Below are 20,322 nucleotides of genomic sequence, written 5' to 3'. Positions count from 1 at the left end.
CCCTCCCCTCCTCCTTCTGTTTATTTTCCAATTTGTTGTGCACAGTGAAGGATAAGGAAGATTCCCACGTGGATTCGGAAGCCAGGCCAATGAAGGATGAAACCTTTGGCGAATACAGGTGAGATTGCTCGGCTGGAAACATCACCAAATATTTTTACTTCCCGTCTTCAAGACGAGGAACAATAACTAACACAGTCAGCTCGAGGGGCGGGTTTGAAATCGTCAGCACTTTATCCTTCCAGTACTGAGGGAGTGCCGCACTGTCAGAGGGTCAGTACTGAGGGAGCGCTGCACTGTCAGAGGGTCAGTACTGAGGGAGTGCCGCACTGTCAGAGGGTCAGTACTGAGGGAGTGCTGCACTGTCAGAGGGTCAGTACTGAGGGAGTGCTGCACTGTCAGAGGGTCAGTACTGAGGGAGTGCCGCACTGTCAGAGGGTCAGTACTGAGGGAGTGCCGCACTGTCAGAGGGTCAGTACTGAGGGAGCGCCGCACTGTCAGAGGGTCAGTACTGAGGGAGTGCTGCACTGTCAGAGGGTCAGTACTGAGGGAGTACCGCACTGTCAGAGGGTCAGTACTGAGGGAGTGCTGCACTGTCAGAGGGTCAGTACTGAGGGAGTGCCGCACTGTCAGAGGGTCAGTACTGAGGCAGCGCCGCACTGTCAGAGGGTCAGTACTGAGGGAGTGTTGCACTGTCAGAGGGTCAGTACTGAGGGAGTACCGCACTGTCAGAGGGTCAGTACTGAGGGAGTGCTGCACTGTCAGAGGGTCAGTACTGAGGGAGTGCCGCACTGTCAGAGGGTCAGTACTGAGGGAGCGCTGCACTGTCAGAGGGTCAGTACTGAGGGAGTGCCGCACTGTCAGAGGGTCAGTACTGAGGGAGTGCCGCACTGTCAGAGGGTCAGTACTGAGGGAGTGCGGCACTGTCAGAGGGTCAGTACTGAGGGAGCGCCGCACTGTCAGAGGGTCAGTACTGAGGGAGCGCCGCATTGTCAGAGGGTCAGTACTGAGGGAGTGCCGCACTGTCAGAGGGTCAGTACTGAGGGAGTGCCGCACTGTCAGAGGGTCAGTACTGAGGGAGTGCCGCACTGTCAGACGGTCAGTACTGAGGGAGTGCCGCACTGTCAGAGGGTCAGTACTGAGGGAGTGCTGCACTGTCAGAGGGTCAGTACTGAGGGAGTGCCGCACTGTCAGAGGGTCAGTACTGAGGGAGTGCCGCACTGTCAGAGGGTCAGTACTGAGTGAGTGCCTCACTGTCAGAGGGTCAGTACTGAGGGAGTGAGGGGCAGCACGGTGGCCTAGTGGTTAGCACAACCGCCTCACGGCGCTGAGGTCCCAGGTTCGATCCCGGCTCTGGGTCACTGTCCGTGTGGAGTTTGCACGTTCTCCCCGTGTCTGCGTGGGTTTCGCCCCCACAACCCAAAAATGTGCAGAGTAGGTGGATTGGCCACGCTAAATTGCCCCTTAATTGGAAAAAATTATTGGCTAATCTAAATTTTAAAAAAAAGAAAAAAAGAAAAAAAATACTGAGGGAGTGCTGCGCTGTCAGAGGGTCAGTACTGAGGGAGTGCCGCACTGTCAGAGGGTCAGTACTGAGGGAGTGCCGTACTGTCAGAGGGTCAGTACTGAGGGAGTGCCGCACTGTCAGAGGGTCAGTACTGAGGGAGTGCCGCACTGTCAGGGTCAGTACTGAGGGAGTGCTGCACTGTCAGAGGGTCAGTACTGAGGGAGTGCCGCACTGTCAGAGGGTCAGTACTGAGGGAGTGCCGCACTGTCAGAGGGTCAGTACTGAGGGAGTGCCGCACTGTCAGAGGGTCAGTACTGAGGGAGTGCTGCACTGTCAGAGGGTCAGTACTGAGGGAATGCCGCACTGTCAGAGGGTCAGTACTGAGGGAGTGCCGCACTGTCAGAGGGTCAGTACTGAGGGAGTGCCGCACTGTCAGAGGGTCAGTACTGAGGGAGTGCTGCACTGTCAGAGGGTCAATACTGAGGGAGTGCCGCACTGTCAGAGGGTCAGTACTGAGGGAGTGCCGCACTGTCAGAGGGTCAGTACTGAGGGAGTGCCGCACTGTCAGAGGGTCAGTACTGAGGGAGCGCTGCACTGTCAGAGGGTCAGTACTGAGGGAGTGCCGCACTGTCAGAGGGTCAGTACTGAGGGAGTGCCGCACTGTCAGAGGGTCAGTACTGAGGGAGCGCCGCACTGTCAGAGGGTCAATACTGAGGGAGTGAGGGGCAGCACGGTGGCCTAGTGGTTAGCACAACCGCCTCACGGCGCTGAGGTCCCAGGTTCGATCCCGGCTCTGGGTCACTGTCCGTGTGGAGTTTGCACGTTCTCCCCGTGTCTGCGTGGGTTTCGCCCCCACAACCCAAAAATGTGCAGAGTAGGTGGATTGGCCACGCTAAATTGCCCCTTAATTGGAAAAAATTATTGGCTAATCTAAATTTTAAAAAAAAGAAAAAAAAAAAAAAATACTGAGGGAGTGCTGCGCTGTCAGAGGGTCAGTACTGAGGGAGTGCCGCACTGTCAGAGGGTCAGTACTGAGGGAGTGCCGCACTGTCAGAGGGTCAGTACTGAGGGAGTGCCGCACTGTCAGAGGGTCAGTACTGAGGGAGTGCCGCAGTGTCAGAGGGTCAGTACTGAGGGAGTGCCGCACTGTCAGGGTCAGTACTGAGGGAGTGCCGCACTGTCAGAGGGTCAGTACTGAGGGAGTGCCGCACTGTCAGAGGGTCAGTACTGAGGGAGTGCCGCACTGTCAGAGGGTCAGTACTGAGGGAGTGCCGCACTGTCAGGGTCAGTACTGAGGGAGTGCTGCACTGTCAGAGGGTCAGTACTGAGGGAGTGCTGCACTGTCAGAGGGTCAGTACTGAGGGAGTGCCGCACTGTCAGAGTGTCAGTACTGAGGGAGTGCTGCACTGTCAGAGGGTCAGTACTGAGGGAGTGCCGCACTGTCAGAGGGTCAGTACTGAGGGAGTGCCGCACTGTCAGGGTCAGTACTGAGGGAGTGCTGCACTGTCAGAGGGTCAGTACTGAGGGAGTGCTGCACTGTCAGAGGGTCAGTACTACATAAGAACTAGGAGCAGGAGTAGGCCATCTGGCCCCTCGAGCCTGCTCCGCCATTCAATGAGATCATGGCTGATCTTTTGTGGACTCAGCTCCACTTTCCGGCCCGAACACCATAACCCTTAATCCCTTTATTCTTCAAACAACTATCTATCTTTACCTTAAAAACATTTAATGAAGGAGCGTCAACTGCTTCACTGGGCAAGGAATTCCATAGATTCACAACCCTTTGGGTGAAGAAGTTCATCCTAAACTCAGTCCTAAATCTACTTCCCCTTATTTTGAGGCTATGCCCCCTAGTTCTGCTGTCACCCGCCAGTGGAAACAACCTGCCCGCATCTATCCTATCTATTCCCTTCATAATTTTATATGTTTCTATAAGATCCCCCCTCATCCTTCTAAATTCCAACGAGTACAGTCCCAGTCTACTCAACCTCTCCTCATAATCCAACCCCTTCAGCTCTGGGATTAACCTAGTGAATCTCCTCTGCACACCCTCCAGCGCCAGTACGTCCTTTCTCAAGTAAGGAGACCAAAACTGAACACAATACTCCAGGTGTGGCCTCACTAACACCTTATACAATTGCAGCATAACCTCCCTAGTCTTAAACTCCATCCCTCTAGCAATGAAGGACAAAATTCCATTTGCCTTCTTAATCGCCTGTTGCACTTGTAAACCAACTTTCTGTGACTCATGCACTAGCACACCCAAGTCTCTCTGAACAGCGGCATGCTTTAATATTTTATCGTTTAAATAATAATCCCGTTTGCTGTTATTCCTACCAAAATGGATAACCTCACATTTGTCAACATTGTATTCCATCTGCCAGACCCTAGCCCATTCACTTAACCTATCCAAATCCCTCTGCAGACTTCCAGTATCCTCTGCACTTTTTGCTTTCCCACTCATCTTAGTGTCGTCTGCAAACTTGGACACATTGCCCTTGGTCACCAACTCCAAATCATCTACTGAGGGGGTGCAGCACTGTCAGACGGTCAGTAAGTGTTACTGTTTCTTTCTGTTTCCTTTCTCATGCATTCCTGCTGTAATCAGATCACTGGAGAGGTAAGACAATATCTTAATTAGTGTGTGTGTGTCTGAGAGTGTGTGTGTCTGAGAGTGTGTGTGTCTGAGAGGGTGTGTGTCTGAGAGGGTGTGTGTCTGAGAGGGTGTGTGTCTGAGAGGGTGTGTGTCTGAGAGGGTGTGTGTCTGAGAGGGTGTGTGTCTGAGAGGGTGTGTGTCTGAGAGGGTGTGTGTCTGAGAGGGTGTGTGTCTGAGAGGGTGTGTGTCTGAGAGGGTGTGTGTCTGAGAGGGTGTGTGTCTGAGAGGGTGTGTGTCTGAGAGGGTGTGTGTCTGAGAGGGTGTGTGTCTGAGAGGGTGTGTGTCTGAGAGGGTGTGTGTCTGAGAGGGTGTGTGTCTGAGAGGGTGTGTGTCTGAGAGGGTGTGTGTCTGAGAGGGTGTGTGTCTGAGAGGGTGTGTGTCTGAGAGGGTGTGTGTCTGAGAGGGTGTGTGTCTGAGAGGGTGTGTGTCTGAGAGGGTGTGTGTCTGAGAGGGTGTGTGTCTGAGAGGGTGTGTGTGTGAGAGGGTGTGTGTCTGAGGGGGTGTGTGTCTGAGAGGGTGTGTGTCTGAGAGGGTGTGTGTCTGAGAGGGTGTGTGTCTGAGAGGGTGTGTGTCTGAGAGGGTGTGTGTCTGAGAGGGTGTGTGTCTGAGAGGGTGTGTGTCTGAGAGGGTGTGTGTCTGAGAGGGTGTGTGTCTGAGAGGGTGTGTGTCTGAGAGGGTGTGTGTCTGAGAGGGTGTGTGTCTGAGAGGGTGTGTGTCTGAGAGGGTGTGTGTCTGAGAGGGTGTGTGTCTGAGAGGGTGTGTGTCTGAGAGGGTGTGTGTCTGAGAGGGTGTGTGTCTGAGAGGGTGTGTGTCTGAGAGGGTGTGTGTCTGAGAGGGTGTGTGTCTGAGAGGGTGTGTGTCTGAGAGGGTGTGTGTCTGAGAGGGTGTGTGTCTGAGAGGGTGTGTGTCTGAGAGGGTGTGTGTCTGAGAGGGTGTGTGTCTGAGAGGGTGTGTGTCTGAGAGGGCGTGTGTCTGAGAGGGCGTGTGTCTGAGAGGGCGTGTGTCTGAGAGGGCGTGTGTCTGAGAGGGCGTGTGTCTGAGAGGGCGTGTGTCTGAGAGGGCGTGTGTCTGAGAGGGCGTGTGTCTGAGAGGGCGTGTGTCTGAGAGGGCGTGCGTGTGTGTCTGCGAGCGCGTGCGTGTGTGTCTGTGTGTGTCTGCGAGCGTGTGGGTGTGTGTCTGTGTGTGTCTGCGAGCGTGTGTGGGTGTGTGTCTGCGAGCGTGTGTGGGTGTGTGTCTGCCATACTGACCTGTGCCCTGTTGGGGGGAGCTCGGTTTGCCCTCGCCCTCGGCAGGATGGACACACCAAGTGGACTGAGGGAAATCGGGGCTTCACATTGACGGCAGGATAGGTGGAGAGCATTTAGCCTGTCCAGCCCATCACACCGCTCTGGGGGAACTGGTCTGTGAGTGACTGCCTGTCAGTCCTTAATGTGGACACAGCCTTCAGACACATCCACAAAGACTCATTCTTTCCTCGCTGTCTGCCAAAATAAAACCACAAAACACGTCTGAACATGAGGTCGTAGCTCAGCTTCAAAGGGAATAGACAACAGGAGCAGGAGGAGGCCATTCTGCCCTTCGAGCCTGCTCTCCCATTCATTATGATCACGGCTAATTATCCAACGCAATAGCCCAATCCCGCTTTCCTCCCCCATATCCTCTGATCCCTTCACCCTCAGTGCGATATCTAACTGCTTCTTGAAAACATGCAATGTTTTAACCTCAACTACTTCCTGTGGCCCACAGGCCGACCACTCTCTGGGTGAAATGTCTCCTCATCTCCGTCCTCAATGGTCTGCCCCGTATCCTCAGACTGTGACCCCTGGTTCTGGACACCCCCCCACCATCGGGAACATCCTTCCTGCATCTACCCTGTCCCCATTGGGAACATCCTTCCTGCGTCTACCCTGTCCCCATCGGGAACATCCTTCCTGCATCTACCCTGTCCCCATCGGGAACATCCTTCCTGCATCTACCCTGTCCCCATCGGGAACATCCTTCCTGCATCTACCCTGTCCCCATTGGGAACATCCTTCCTGCGTCTACCCTGTCCCCATCGGGAACATCCTTCCTGCATCTACCCTGTCCCCATCGGGAACATCCTTCCTGCATCTACCCTGTCCCCATCGGGGAACATCCTTCCTGCATCTACCCTGTCCCCATTGGGAACATCCTTCCTGCATCTACCCTGTCCCCATTGGGAACATCCTTCCTGCATCTACCCTGTCCCCATTGGGAACATCCTTCCTGCATCTACCCTGTCCCCATCGGGAACATCCTTCCTGCATCTACCCTGTCCCCATCGGGAACATCCTTCCTGCATCTACCCTGTCCCCATCGGGAACATCCTTCCTGCATCTACCCTGTCCAGTCCTGTTAGAATTTTATAGGTTTCGATGAGATTCCTCCTCATTCTTCTGAACTCCAGAGAATACAATCCTAACCGATTCAATCTCTCCTCGTACCTCAGTCCCGCCATCTCAGGAATCAGTCTGGTAAACCTTCGCTGCTCTCCCTCGAGAGCAAGAACACCCTTCCTCAGAGAAGGAGACCCAAACTGCCCACACTACTCCAGGTGTGGCCTCACCAAGGCCCTGTATAATTGCAGCAACACATCCCTGCTCCTGTACTCAAATCCTCTCGCAATGAAGGCCAACATCCCATTAGCCGCCTTTACCGCCTGCTGCACCTGCATGCTTACCTTCAGCGAATGGTGTACAAGGACACCCAGGTCCCGCTGCACACTCCCCTCTCCCAAATTATAGCCATTCAGATAATAATCTGGCTTCTCGTTTTGCTACCAAAGTGGATAACCTCCTATTTCTCCAAATTATACTTTGCATCTGCCGTTCATTTGCCCACTCACTCAGCCTGTCCAAATCACACTGAAGGATCTCTGCCTCCTCCTCACAGCTCACCCTCCCACCCCAACGTGGTGTTGGTAAGGATAAGATGTTGAGAGGGGCCGAACGGTGGCGCCGTGGGTTAGCCCTGCTGCCTCACGGCGCCGAGGTCCCAGGTTCGATCCCGGCTCTGGGTCACTGTCCGTGTGGAGTTTGCACATTCTCCCCATGTCTGCGTGGGTTTCGCCCCCACAACCCAAAGATGTGCAGGGTAGGTGGATTGGCCACGCTAAATTGCCCCTTAATTGGAAAAAATACTCTTTAAAAAAAGATAAGACCTTAAGATCAGCAAGCCGATAGTGCTGAACGTATGGTTGGTTCCACTCCTGTCTCCCTTTTCTCCCCCACTCTTCACGCTCCCCCTCTCCTCGGGTCCTGTCTCCCTCTCGTTCAAATCTGTCATCAACACCCTCCCCTCCGTCCTTGTCAACAGCCGACCACTCCTGCCCTAGTCCACCGGATACGTTGATGCCGACTGTTTAACCTGACAGCATTCGGCAAAAACTGACTGCCAAACCTATATGAAACAGCAAAACTACAAACAGACCTGGCTCCTCCCATTAATCACATCATCATTATCCCACTCAGATCCTATTATGATCCCAGACCAGGCCCTGAGAGTGGCCGGGACACGGGACACAAACCCCAATATTTTATTTTAATCGTGTCAGACTGTTGGAAAGGATTCCTCGCTCCAGCAGTGATTTCACTAAAAACAGGGATACGGTTTATTAAAACAAACTTTATTATTGACACAGGGTTAAAAATATTGTTAATCTGTGTCACGACACCCTGGGCTAGGGCGCAGTCAGTTCGAGCCCCAGAGTCGTACCACAAGTAAATTAACAATAATTCTTAGAAAAGGTAAGGGTCAGTACTGATGGAGTGCCACACTGTCAGAGGGTCAGTACTGAGGGAGTGCCGCACTGTCAGAGGGTCAGTACTGAGGGAGTGCTGCACTGTCAGAGGGTCAGTACTGAGGGAGTGCCACACTGTCAGAGGGTCAGTACTGAGGGAGTGCTGCACTGTCAGAGGGTCAGTACTGATGGAGTGCCGCACTGTCAGAGGGTCAGTACTGAGGGAGTGCTGCACTGTCAGAGGGTCAGTACTGAGGGAGTGCAGCACTGACAGAGGGTCAGTACTGAGGGAGCGCTGCACTGTCAGAGGGTCAGTACTGAGGGAGTGCTGCACTGTCAGAGGGTCAGTACTGAGGGAGTGCCGCACTGTCAGAGGGTCAGCACTGAGGGAGTGCTGCACTGTCAGAGGGTCAGTACTGAGGGAGTGCCGCACTGTCAGAGGGTCAGTACTGAGGGAGTGCCGAACTGTCAGAGAGTCAGTACTGAGGGAGTGCCGCACTGTCAGAGGGTCAGTACTGAGGGAGTGCTGCACTGTCAGAGGGTCAGTACTGGGGGAACGCCGCACTGTCAGAGGGTCAGTACTGAGGGAGTGCTGCACTGTCAGAGGGTCAGTACTGAGGGAGTGCCGCACTGTCAGAGGGTCAGTACTGAGGGAGTGCCGCACTGTCAGAGGGTCACTGCTGAGGGAGTGCTGCACTGTCAGAGGGTCAGTACTGAGGGAGTGCTGCACTGTCAGAGGGTCAGTACTGAGGGAGTGCTGCACTGTCAGAGGGTCAGTACTGAGGGAGTGCCGCACTGTCAGAGGGTCAGTACTGAGGGAGTGCCGCACTGTCAGAGGGTCAGTGCTGAGGGAGTGCCGCACTGTCAGAGGGTCAGTACTGAGGGAGTGCCGCACTGTCAGAGGGTCAGTACTGAGGGAGTCCTGCACTGTCAGAGGGTCAGTACTGAGGGAGTGCCGCACTGTCAGAGGGTCAGTACTGAGGGAGTGCTGCACTGTCAGAGCGTCAGTACTGAGGGGGTGCTGCACTGTCAGAGGGTCAGTACTGAGGGAGTGCCGCACTGTCAGAGGGTCAGTACTGAGGGAGCGCCGCACTGTCAGAGGGTCAGTACTGAGGGAGTGCCGCACTGTCAGAGGGTCAGTACTGAGGGAGTGCTGGGAGGGATTCTCACGTTATCCTGGGGTTAGTGTTTATATCCTGCCGATGATGTCTCTGATTGGATGGTCTGCTTGTTGTGACATTGTTGGTTCTGGGAGCCTGTTACACTCTCATTGACCGTGGTGTTTGCTGTTTTATTAAGTCACTAGACTTCGATATTACTGCATTAATTACAAAGCACTTTGAGATTTATTTGTGCTGTGGTGGAATGTCTGGGGCAATCCCAGTCCTTTCCTCTTGCAGCCTTGCGCTCGCTGTGTTTGCTTTTATAAATTCACAGTACCCAATTATTTTCTTCCAATTAAGGGGCAAATTAGCGTGGCCAATCCACCTACCCTGCACATCTTTGGGTTGTGGGGGTGAAACCCACACAGACACGGGGAGAATGTGCAAACTCCACACGGACAGTGACCCAGAGCCGGGATCGAACCTGGACCTCAGCGCCGTGAGGCAGCAGTGCTAACCACTGCGCCGCCCTGCTGCCCCTCGCACTACCTGTGTTGATGTAGACATCAAATGATCCAATGCTTCACTGCAGACAGAGGGGCTGAATGGACCTCCTCCTGTTTCTGTGCAACAGGCTGGAGAGGGGCTGAATGGGCCTCCTCCTGTTCCTGTGTAACAGGCTGGAGAGGGGCTGAGTGGGCCTCCTCCTGTTCCTGTGTAACAGGCTGGAGAGGGGCTGAATGGCTCCTCCTGTTCCTGTGTAACAGGCTGGAGAGGGGCTGAATGGGCCTCCTCCTGTTCCTGTGTAACAGGCTGGAGAGGGGCTGAATGGCCTCCTGTTCCTGTGTAACAGGCTGGAGATGGGCTGAATGGCCTCCTGTTCCTGTGTAACAGGCTGGAGAGGGGCTGAATGGCCTCCTCCTGTTCCTGTGTAACAGGCTGGAGAGGGGCTGAATGGGCCTCCTCCTGTTCCTGTGTAACAGGCTGGAGAGGGGCTGAATGGCCTCCTGTTCCTGTGTAACAGGCTGGAGATGGGCTGAATGGGCCTGGTGCTGTGTAAGGGGTGGGGGTTCAGGGTGGGTTTGCCGAATCTCACCCTCTCGTGCTCGCTAACATTCCCGATGTTCCTCTGCAGTGACAACGACCAGGAGGAGAAGCCTTTCGAAGGCAGCCAGCCTTCACTGGCCCAGCCGATCAAGCCCCTGGGCAGCGATGACAGTCTGGTGGAATATGGGGGCAGCGTGGACGTGCAGTTCAACGAGGACGGCTCCTTCATCGGGCAGTACAGCGGCAACAAGGAGGGCAAGGAGGTTGGAGCAGCCAATGGCAGCTCGGGGGCAAACTCACCCGTCAACGTGGACATCACTTTGGATTAGAGGGGTGGGCCTGTGTGGCTGGCGTCAAACACTCCAACACAGTCCGCCCCAATCTCTCTGGGTGCTATCTATAAATATGTATTTGCCAAATTTTCTTTTCGTAGTCTTGTTCCCAACTTCCTCATCTTCGAATCTCGTCTGTCGCTTTTTTCAATGCAAGAAAACTTGGACGCGGTTAGAAATGTTCGAAGCAAAACCAGCCGGCGATAACGGCTGTCAGTGAACGGTGCAGAAACATTCACCAGCTCCGCAGTCCCACACACGGTTTGAGAAGAACTCCCCGGGTTGGAACCAGTCAAGCTGCGGGTGACAGACCCGCCCCTCAATCAACCCGCCCACCATACACTACTCACGGATTTAATCAGTGATGTGTAGAGCGAGCTTTACTCTGTATCTAACCCTGTGCTGTTCCAGTCCTGGGAGTGTTTGATGGGGACAGTGTAGAGGGAGCTTTACTCTGTATCTAACCCCGTGCTGTACCTGTCCTGGGAGTGTTTGATGGGGACAGTGTAGAGGGAGCTTTACTCTGTATCTAACCCCGTGCTGTACCTGTCCTGGGAGTGTTTGATGGGGACAGCGTAGAGGGAGCTTTACTCTGTATCTAACCCCGTGCTGTACCTGTCCTGGGAGTGTTTGATGGGGACAGTGTAGACGGAGCTTTACTCTGTATCTAACCCCGTGCTGTACCTGTCCTGGGAGTGTTTGATGGGGACAGTGTAGAGGGAGCTTTACTCTGTATCTAACCCCGTGCTGTACCTGTCCTGGCAGTGTTTGATGGGGACAGTGTAGAGGGAGCTTTACTCTGTATCTAACCCTGTGCTGTACCTGTCCTGGGAGTGTTTGATGGGGACAGTGTAGAGGGAGCTTTACTCTGTATCTATCCCCGTGCTGTACCTGTCCTGGGAGTGTTTGATGGGGACAGTGTAGAGGGAGCTTTACTCTTTATCTAACCCCGTGCTGTACCTGTCCTGGGAGTGTTTGATGGGGACAGTGTAGAGGGAGCTTTACTCTGTATCTAACCCCGTGCTGTCCCTGTCCTGGGAGTGTTTGATGGGGACAGTGTGGAGGGAGCTTTACTCTGTATCTAACCCTGTGCTGTACCTGTCCTGGGAGTGTTTGATGGGGACAGTGTAGAGGTACTTTACTCTGTATCTAACCCCGTGCTGTACCTGTCCTGTGAGTGTTTGATGGGGACAGTGTAGAGGGAGCTTTACTCTGTATCTAACCCCGTGCTGTACCTGTCCTGGGAGTGTTTGATGGGGACAGTGTGGAGGGAGCTTTACTCTGTATCTAACCCCGTGCTGTACCTGTCCTGGGAGTGTTTGATGGGGACAGTGTAGAGGGAGCTTTACTCTGTATCTAACTCAGTGCTGTACCTGTCCTGGGAGTGTTTGATGGGGTCAGTGTAGAGGGAGCTTTACTCTGTATCTAACCCCGTGCTGTACCTGTCCTGGGAGTGTTTGATGGGGACAGTGTAGAGGGAGCTTTACTCTGTATCTAACCCCGTGCTGTACCTGTCCTGGGAGTGTTTGATGGGGACAGTGTAGAGGGAGCTTTACTCTGTATCTAACCCCGTGCTGTACCTATCCTGGGAGTGTTTGATGGGGACAGTGTAGAGGGAGCTTTACTCTGTATCTAACCCCGTGCTGTACCTGTCCTGGGAGTGTTTGATGGGGACAGTGTAGAGGGAGCTTTACTCTGTATCTAACCCCGTGCTGTACCTGTCCTGGGAGTGTTTGATGGGGACAGTGTAGAAGGAGCTTTACTCTGTAACTAACCCCGTGCTGTACCTGTCCTGGGAATGTTTGATGGGGACAGTGTAGAGGGAGCTTTACTCTGTATCTAACCCCGTGCTGTACCTGTCCTGGGAATGTTTGATGGGGACAGTGTAGAGGGAGCTTTACTCTGTATCTAACCCCGTGCTGTACCTGTCCTGGGAATGTTTGATGGGGACAGTGTAGAGGGAGTTTACTCTGTATCTAACCCCGTGCTGTACCTGTCCTGGGAGTGTTTGATGGGGGCAGTGTAGAGGGAGCTTTACGCTGTATCTAACCCTGTGCTGCACCTGTCCTGGGAGTGTTTGATGGGGACAGCGTAGAGGGAGATTTACTCTGTATCTAACCCCGTGCTGTACCTGTCCTGGGAGTGTTTCGTTTGTTCGGTGATGGATCTTCACTGCCTCCTGACTGACACAAAAAGTTATCAGAATGTGATGTAACTCGGGGCTGAGGATTGAAGGATTTGGGTGTGTGGGTATGTTGTGAGGGGTGGGGGGTGGGGGGGTGCATGCGTCAGGATTCTCTGTGTCTTTGCGCATGTGTTTAAATGCTCCAATGTACATATCGAACACAACTGATGTCTGATCTCTATTATTATTGGTCTCTTGTTTGTGTGGAGCTATACTGCAGTGTGCAGTTATACATGTAAATACTCTGTGCATTATGTCTCCTGGATTGTTTCCCCTCCTGCCTTAGAGACTCCGTGTTGTGAACAGCAGTTAGTCTAGATCTTGTGTCTCTGTTTATAAAGTGTTAGCAACCTAGCCTCCACCAATATCCTGTCGCAAAAAGATCAGCATCAACACGGAGCCAGGCGATGGAATACAGCGAAAAACCCACCTTCAAAGAATTCGGAAACTCCAACAAGGACATGTGGTGTCTGATCCGGATCTACACACCCACCCTCTATCCAATCCCAAACCCTCGGCCCAGCCACACAGGCATTTCAGACACAGACCCCCGTCCCATCCCCGTGTGGGGGAATCACAGACACAGACCCCCGTCCCATCACCGTGTGGGGGAATCACAGACACAGACCCCCGTCCCATCCCCGTGTGGGGGAATCACAGACCCCCGTCCCATCCCCGTGTGGGGGAATCACAGACACAGACCCCCGTCCCATCACCGTGTGGGGGAATCACAGACACAGACCCCCGTCCCATCCCCGTGTGGGGGAATCACAGACCCCCGTCCCATCCCCGTGTGGGGGAATCACAGACACAGACCCCCGTCCCATCACCGTGTGGGGGAATCACAGACACAGACCCCCGTCCCATCACCGTGTGGGGGAATCACAGACACAGACCCCCGTCCCATCCCCGTGTGGGGGAATCACAGACACAGACCTCCGTCCCATCACCGTGTGGGGGAATCACAGACACAGACCCCCGTCCCATCACCCTGTGGGGGAATCACAGACACAGACCCCCGTCCCATCACCGTGTGGGGGAATCACAGACACAGACCCCCGTCCCATCCCCGTGTGGGGGAATCACAGACCCCCGTCCCATCACCGTGTGGGGGAATCACAGACACAGACCCCCGTCCCATCACCGTGTGGGGGAATCACAGACACAGACCCCCGTCCCATCCCCGTGAGGGGGAATCACAGACACAGACCCCCGTCCCATCCCCGTGTGGGGGAATCACAGACACTGACCCCCGTCCCATCCCCGTGTGGGGGAATCACAGACCCCCGTCCCGTCACCGTGTGGGGGAATCACAGACACAGACCCCCGTCCCATCCCCTTGTGGGGGAATCACAGACCCCCGTCCCATCCCCGTGTGGGGGAATCACAGACACAGACCCCCGTCCCATCCCCGTGTGGGGGAATCACAGACACAGACCCCCGTCCCATCACCGTGTGGGGGAATCACAGACACAGACCCCCGTCCCATCCCCGTGTGGGGGAATCACAGACACAGACCCCCGTCCCATCCCCGTGTGGGGGAATCACAGACACAGACCCCCGTCCCATCCCCGTGTGGGGGAATCACAGACACAGACCCCCGTCCCATCACCGTGTGGGGGAATCACAGACACAGACCCCCGTCCCATCCCCGTGTGGGGGAATCACAGACACAGACCCCCGTCCCATCACCGTGTGGGGGAATCACAGACCCCCGTCCCATCCCCGTGTGGGGGAATCACAGACACAGACCCCCATCCCATCACCGTGTGGGGGAATCACAGACACAGACCCCCGTCCCATCCCCGTGTGGGGGAATCACAGACACAGACCTCCGTCCCATCACCGTGTGGGGGAATCACAGACACAGACCCCCGTCCCATCCCCGTGTGGGGGAATCACAGACACAGACCCCCGTCCCATCACCGTGTGGGGGAATCACAGACACAGACCCCCGTCCCATCACCGTGTGGGGGAATCACAGACACAGACCCCGGTCCCATCCCCGTGTGGGGGAATCACAGACACAGACCCCCGTCCCATCCCCGTGTGGGGGAATCACAGACACAGACCCCGGTCCCATCCCCGTGTGGGGGAATCACAGACACAGACCCCCGTCCCATCACCGTGTGGGGGAATCACAGACACAGACCCCCGTCCCATCCCCGTGTGGGGGAATCACAGACCCCCGTCCCATCCCCGTGTGGGGGAATCACAGACACAGACCCCCGTCCCATCCCCGTGTGAGGGAATCACAGACCCCCGTCCCATCCCCGTGTGGGGGAATCACAGACACAGACCCCCGTCCCATCACCGTGTGGGGGAATCACAGACACAGACCCCCGTCCCATCACCGTGTGGGGGAATCACAGACCCCCGTCCCATCACCGTGTGGGGGAATCACAGACACAGACCCCCGTCGAATCCCCGTATGGGGGAATCACAGACCCCCGTCCCATCACCGTGTGGGGGAATCACAGACACAGACCCCTGTCCCATCCCCGTGTGGGGGAATCACAGACACAGACCCCCGTCCCATCCCCGTGTGGGGGAATCACAGACACAGACCCCCGTCCCATCACCGTGTGGGGGAATCCGAGACCCCCGTCCCATCCCCGTGTGGGGGAATCACAGACACAGACCCCCGTCCCATCCCCGTGTGGGGGAATCACAGACCCCCGTCCCATCACCGTGTGGGGGAATCACAGACCCCCGTCCCATCACCGTGTGGGGGAATCACAGACACAGACCCCCGTCCCATCACCGTGTGGGGGAATCACAGACACAGACCCCCGTCCCGTCACCGTGTGGGGGAATCACAGACACAGACCCCCGTCCCATCACCGTGTGGGGGAATCACAGACACAGACCCCCGTCCCATCCCCGTGTGTGGGAATCACAGACACAGACCCCCGTCCCATCACCGTGTGGGGGAATCACAGACACAGACCCCCGTCCCATCACCGTGTGGGGGAATCACAGACCCCCGTCCCATCACCGTGTGGGGGAATCACAGATCCCCGTCCCATCACCGTGTGGGGGAATCACAGACACAGACCCCCGTCCCATCACCGTGTGGGGGAATCACAGACACAGACCCCCCGTCCCATCACCGTGTGGGGGAATCACAGACACAGACCCCCGTCCCATCCCCGTGTGGGGGAATCACAGACACAGACCCCCGTCCCGTCACCGTGTGGGGGAATCACAGACACAGACCCCCGTCCCATCCCCGTGTGGGGGAATCACAGACACAGACCCCCGTCCCATCACCGTGTGGGGGAATCACAGACACAGACCCCCGTCCCATCACCGTGTGGGGGAATCACAGACACAGACCCCTGTCCCATCACCGTGTGGGGGAATCACAGACACAGACCCCCGTCCCGTCACCGTGTGGGGGAATCACAGACACAGACGCCCGTCCCATCACCGTGTGGGGGAATCACAGACCCCCGTCCCATCCCCATGTGGGGGAATCACAGACACAGACCCCCGTCCCATCACCGTGTGGGGGAATCACAGACACAGACCCCCCGTCCCATCCCCGTGTGGGGGAATCACAGACACAGACCCCCGTCCCATCACCGTGTGGGGGAATCACAGACACAGACCCCTGTCCCATCACCGTGTGGGGGAATCACAGACACAGACCCCCGTCCCGTCACCGTGTGGGGGAATCACAGACACAGACCCCCGTCCCATCACCGTGTGGGGAATCACAGACACAGACCCCCGTCCCATCACCGTGTGGGGGAATCACAGACACAGACCCCCGTCCCATCACCGTGTGGGGGAATCACAGACACAGACCCCCGTCCCATCACCGTGTGGGGGAATCACAGACACAGACCCCCGTCCCATCACCGTGTGGGGGAATCACAGACACAGACCCCCGTCCCATCCCCGTGTGGGGGAATCACAGACACAGACCCCCGTCCCATCACCGTGTGGGGGAATCACAGACCCCCGTCCCATCCCCGTGTGGGGGAATCACAGACACAGACCCCCGTCCCATCCCCGTGTGGGGGAATCACAGACACAGACCCCCGTCCCATCACCGTGTGGGGGAATCACAGACACAGACCCCCGTCCCATCACCGTGTGGGGGAATCACAGACACAGACCCCCGTCCCATCACCGTGTGGGGGAATCACAGACACAGACCCCCGTCCCATCCCCGTGTGGGGGAATCACAGACACAGACCCCCGTCCCATCACCGTGTGGGGGAATCACAGACACAGACCCCCCGTCCCATCCCCGTGTGGGGGAATCACAGACCGCCGTCCCATCACCGTGTGGGGGAATCACAGACACAGACCCCCCGTCCCATCCCCGTGTGGGGGAATCACAGACCGCCGTCCCATCACCGTGTGGGGGAATCACAGACCCCCGTCCCGTCACCGTGTGGGGGAATCACAGACACAGACCCCCGTCCCATCACCGTGTGGGGGAATCACAGACCCCCGTCCCGTCACCGTGTGGGGGAATCACAGACACAGACCCCCGTCCCATCACCGTGTGGGGGAATCACAGACCCCCGTCCCGTCACCGTGTGGGGGAATCACAGACCCCCGTCCCGTCACCGTGTGGGGGAATCACAGACACAGACCCCCCGTCCCATCCCCGTGTGGGGGAATCACAGACACAGACCCCCGTCCCATCACCGTGTGGGGGAATCACAGACACAGACCCCCCGTCCCATCCCCGTCTGGGGGAATCACAGACACAGACCCCCGTCCCATCACCGTGTGGGGGAATCACAGACCCCCGTCCCGTCACCGTGTGGGGGAATCACAGACACAGACCCCCGTCCCATCACCGTGTGGGGGAATCACAGACCCCCGTCCCGTCACCGTGTGGGGGAATCACAGACACAGACCCCCGTCCCGTCACCGTGTGGGGGAATCACAGACACAGACCCCCGTCCCATCCCCGTGTGGGGGAATCACAGACACAGACCCCCGTCCCATCCCCGTGTGGGGGAATCACAGACACGGACCCCCGTCCCATCACCGTGTGGGGGAATCACAGACACAGACCCCCGTCCCATCCCCGTGTGGGGGAATCACAGACACAGACCCCCGTCCCATCACCGTGTGGGGCAATCACAGACACAGACCCCCGTCCCATCACCGTGTGGGGGAATCACAGACCCCCGTCCCATCACCGTGTGGGGGAATCACAGACACAGACCCCCGTCCCATCCCCGTGTGGGGAATCACAGACCCCCGTCCCATCACTGTCAGGTTGAGTTGGGGTCCCACACACCCCTCCCCTCGGTAATTCCTGTGATGAATTGCGACAGGCTGCTGTGTGGAGCCTGGGGCGTCAGCGAGCAGGGCTGAGGCGAGACACAGACGGGAACGTCTGGCTGATGTTTTGTTGATGTCTATGGTGACCTGCTGACAGAGGTACAATGTGTAGCCGGCAGAGCCTGTCAGTGGGAGTGCGTGCAGGGCAAACTCTTTCCCAAGCTGTACTTCCAGTCTTTGTTTCATTTCCGATGCCTTTTTTACCCTATCATGTAAACTGGTTTACAGACAATGTTAATTCCAGGAATGTTAAATAATATACACGGTCACAATTAAACGGAAAGGTTACTCCGTCTCTATTTCTTTCTCTCTCCCTTTCGCGACAGCACAGGGAGCGGGGTCAGTCCGGGCTCTGTCCGGGTATGTGTTACTGGAAAGGAGATGGACCGACTCGGAGGGGAGCTGGTCAGGATAATCTGCCGCAGTGCCGGATCAGACAGCAAAGCCATGGCAAACTTAATTGATGAGGGAAGGGCTGTAGATGTCATATACATGGCAGTAAGGCGTTTGATAAAGTTTCCCATGACAGGTTGATGGAAAAAGTGAAGTCATATGGAGTTCAGGGTGTACTAGCTAGATGGATAAAGAACTGGCTGGGTAACAGGAGACAGAGAGTAGTGGTGGAAGGGAGTGTCTCAAAATGGAGAAGGGTGACTAGTGGTGTTCCACAGGGATCCGTGCTCGGACCACTGCTGTTTGTGATCTACATAAATGACCTGGGGGAAGGTATAGGTGGTCTGATTAGCAAGTTTGCAGATGATACTAAGATTGGTGGAGTTGCAGATAGCGAGGAGGACTGTCAGAGAATACAACAAAATATAGATAGATTGGAGAGTTGGGCAGAGAAATGGCAGATGGAGTTCAATCCAGGCAAATGCGAGGTGATGCATTTTGGAAGATCAAATTCAAGAGTATGGTCCTATATCCATAGATATGGTCAATAGAAGAGTCCTGGGTAAAATTGATGTACAGAGAGATCTGGGAGTTCAGGTCCATTGTACCCTGAAGGTGGCAACACAGGTTGATAGAGTGGTCAAGAAGGCATACAGCATGCTTGCCTTCATCGGACGGGGTATTGAGTACAAGAGTCGGCAGGTCATGTTACAGTTGTATAGGACTTTGGTTAGGCCACATTTGGAATACTGCGGCAGTTCTGGTCGCCACATTACCAGAAGGATGTGGATGCCTTGGAGAGGGTGCAGAGGAGGTTCACCAGGATGTTGCCTGGTATGGAAGGTGCTAGCTATGAAGCAAGGTTGAGTAGATTAGGATTGTTTTCGTTGGAAAGACAGAGGTTGAGGGGGGACCTGATTGAGGTCTGCAAAATGATGAGAGTTATGGACAGGGTGGACAGCAACAAGCTTTTTCCAAGAGTGGGGGTGTCAGTTACAAGGGGTCACGATTTCAAAGTGAGAGGGGAAAAGTTTAAGGGAGATGTGCGTGGAAAGTTTTTTACGCAGAGGGTGGTGGGTGCCTGGAACGCTTTACCAGCGGAGGTGGTAGAGGCGGGCACGATAGCATCATTTAAGAGGCATCTGGACAGATATATGAACGGGTGGGGAACAGAGGGAAGTAAACCTTGGAAAATAGGCAACAGGTTTAGATAAAGGATCTGGATCGGCGCAGGTTGGGAGGGCCGAAGGGCCTGTTCCTGTGCTGTAATTTTCTTTGTTCTTTGTTCAATCACTTATATCAACCTAACAGCACGCCTCACAGAGTCCGAGAACACATCACAGCAGGCGTGATTGCTTCTGGACCAGGCGTAATCCAGAGAAACACAGACTGGTAGAAAGAACAGGGATTAAAAAAGGAATATCGAGGTCAGGAAAAGTACGGAGAGATTTAGGGAGGGGATCAAGAAATTGGGACCCAGGCGGCCGCAGCCACCGATGCTGCAGTGATGGCAACAAGGAAGCACTGAGACAGTGCGGCACTCCCTCAGTGTGACACTGGAGACAGTGCGGCACTCCCTCAGTGTGACACTGGAGACAGTGCGGCACTCCCTCAGTGTGACACTGGAGACAGTGCGGCACTCCCTCAGTGTGACACTGGAGACAGTGCGGCACTCCCTCAGTGTGACACTGGAGACAGTGCGGCACTCCCTCAGCGTGACACTGGAGACAGTGCGGCACTCCCTCAGTGTGACACTGGACAGTGCAGCACTCCCTCAGCGTGACACTGGACAGTGCGGCACTCCCTCAGTGTGACACTGGACAGTGCGGCACTCCCTCAGTGTGACACTGGACAGTGCGGCACTCCCTCAGTGTGACACTGGACAGTGCAGCACTCCCTCATTGTGACACTGGAGACAGTGCGGCACTCCCTCAGTGTGACACTGGAGACAGTGCGGCACTCCCTCAGTGTGACACTGGAGACAGTGCGGCACTCCCTCAGTGTGACACTGGAGACAGTGCGGCAC

At 55.7% G+C, this 20,322-nt stretch overlaps 1 protein-coding gene across 1 annotated transcript; it reads left to right on the top strand.

The window, feature by feature from the left end:
• Positions 1-43: 43 nt before the first annotated feature.
• LOC119955929 (neural cell adhesion molecule L1-like) lies at positions 44-10,489 on the top strand. The gene is made up of 3 exons (XM_038782587.1): positions 44-118; positions 4,113-4,124; positions 10,159-10,489. The coding sequence occupies exons 1-3, from the start codon at positions 90-92 to the stop codon at positions 10,397-10,399; spliced, it is 282 nt and encodes a 93-aa protein (XP_038638515.1). The 5' UTR covers positions 44-89; the 3' UTR covers positions 10,400-10,489.
• The last annotated feature ends 9,833 nt before the right edge of the window (positions 10,490-20,322 follow it).

Source organism: Scyliorhinus canicula, chromosome 21 (assembly GCF_902713615.1).
Source record: "Scyliorhinus canicula chromosome 21, sScyCan1.1, whole genome shotgun sequence".
Taxonomy (NCBI): domain Eukaryota; kingdom Metazoa; phylum Chordata; class Chondrichthyes; order Carcharhiniformes; family Scyliorhinidae; genus Scyliorhinus; species Scyliorhinus canicula.
This window is presented reverse-complemented; position numbering and strand designations above follow the sequence as displayed.

What these genes read in the sequence shown, in the direction of transcription:
- LOC119955929 (XM_038782587.1), top strand. Translation starts at nt 90, where the DNA reads ATGAAGGATGAAACCTTTGGCGAATACAG.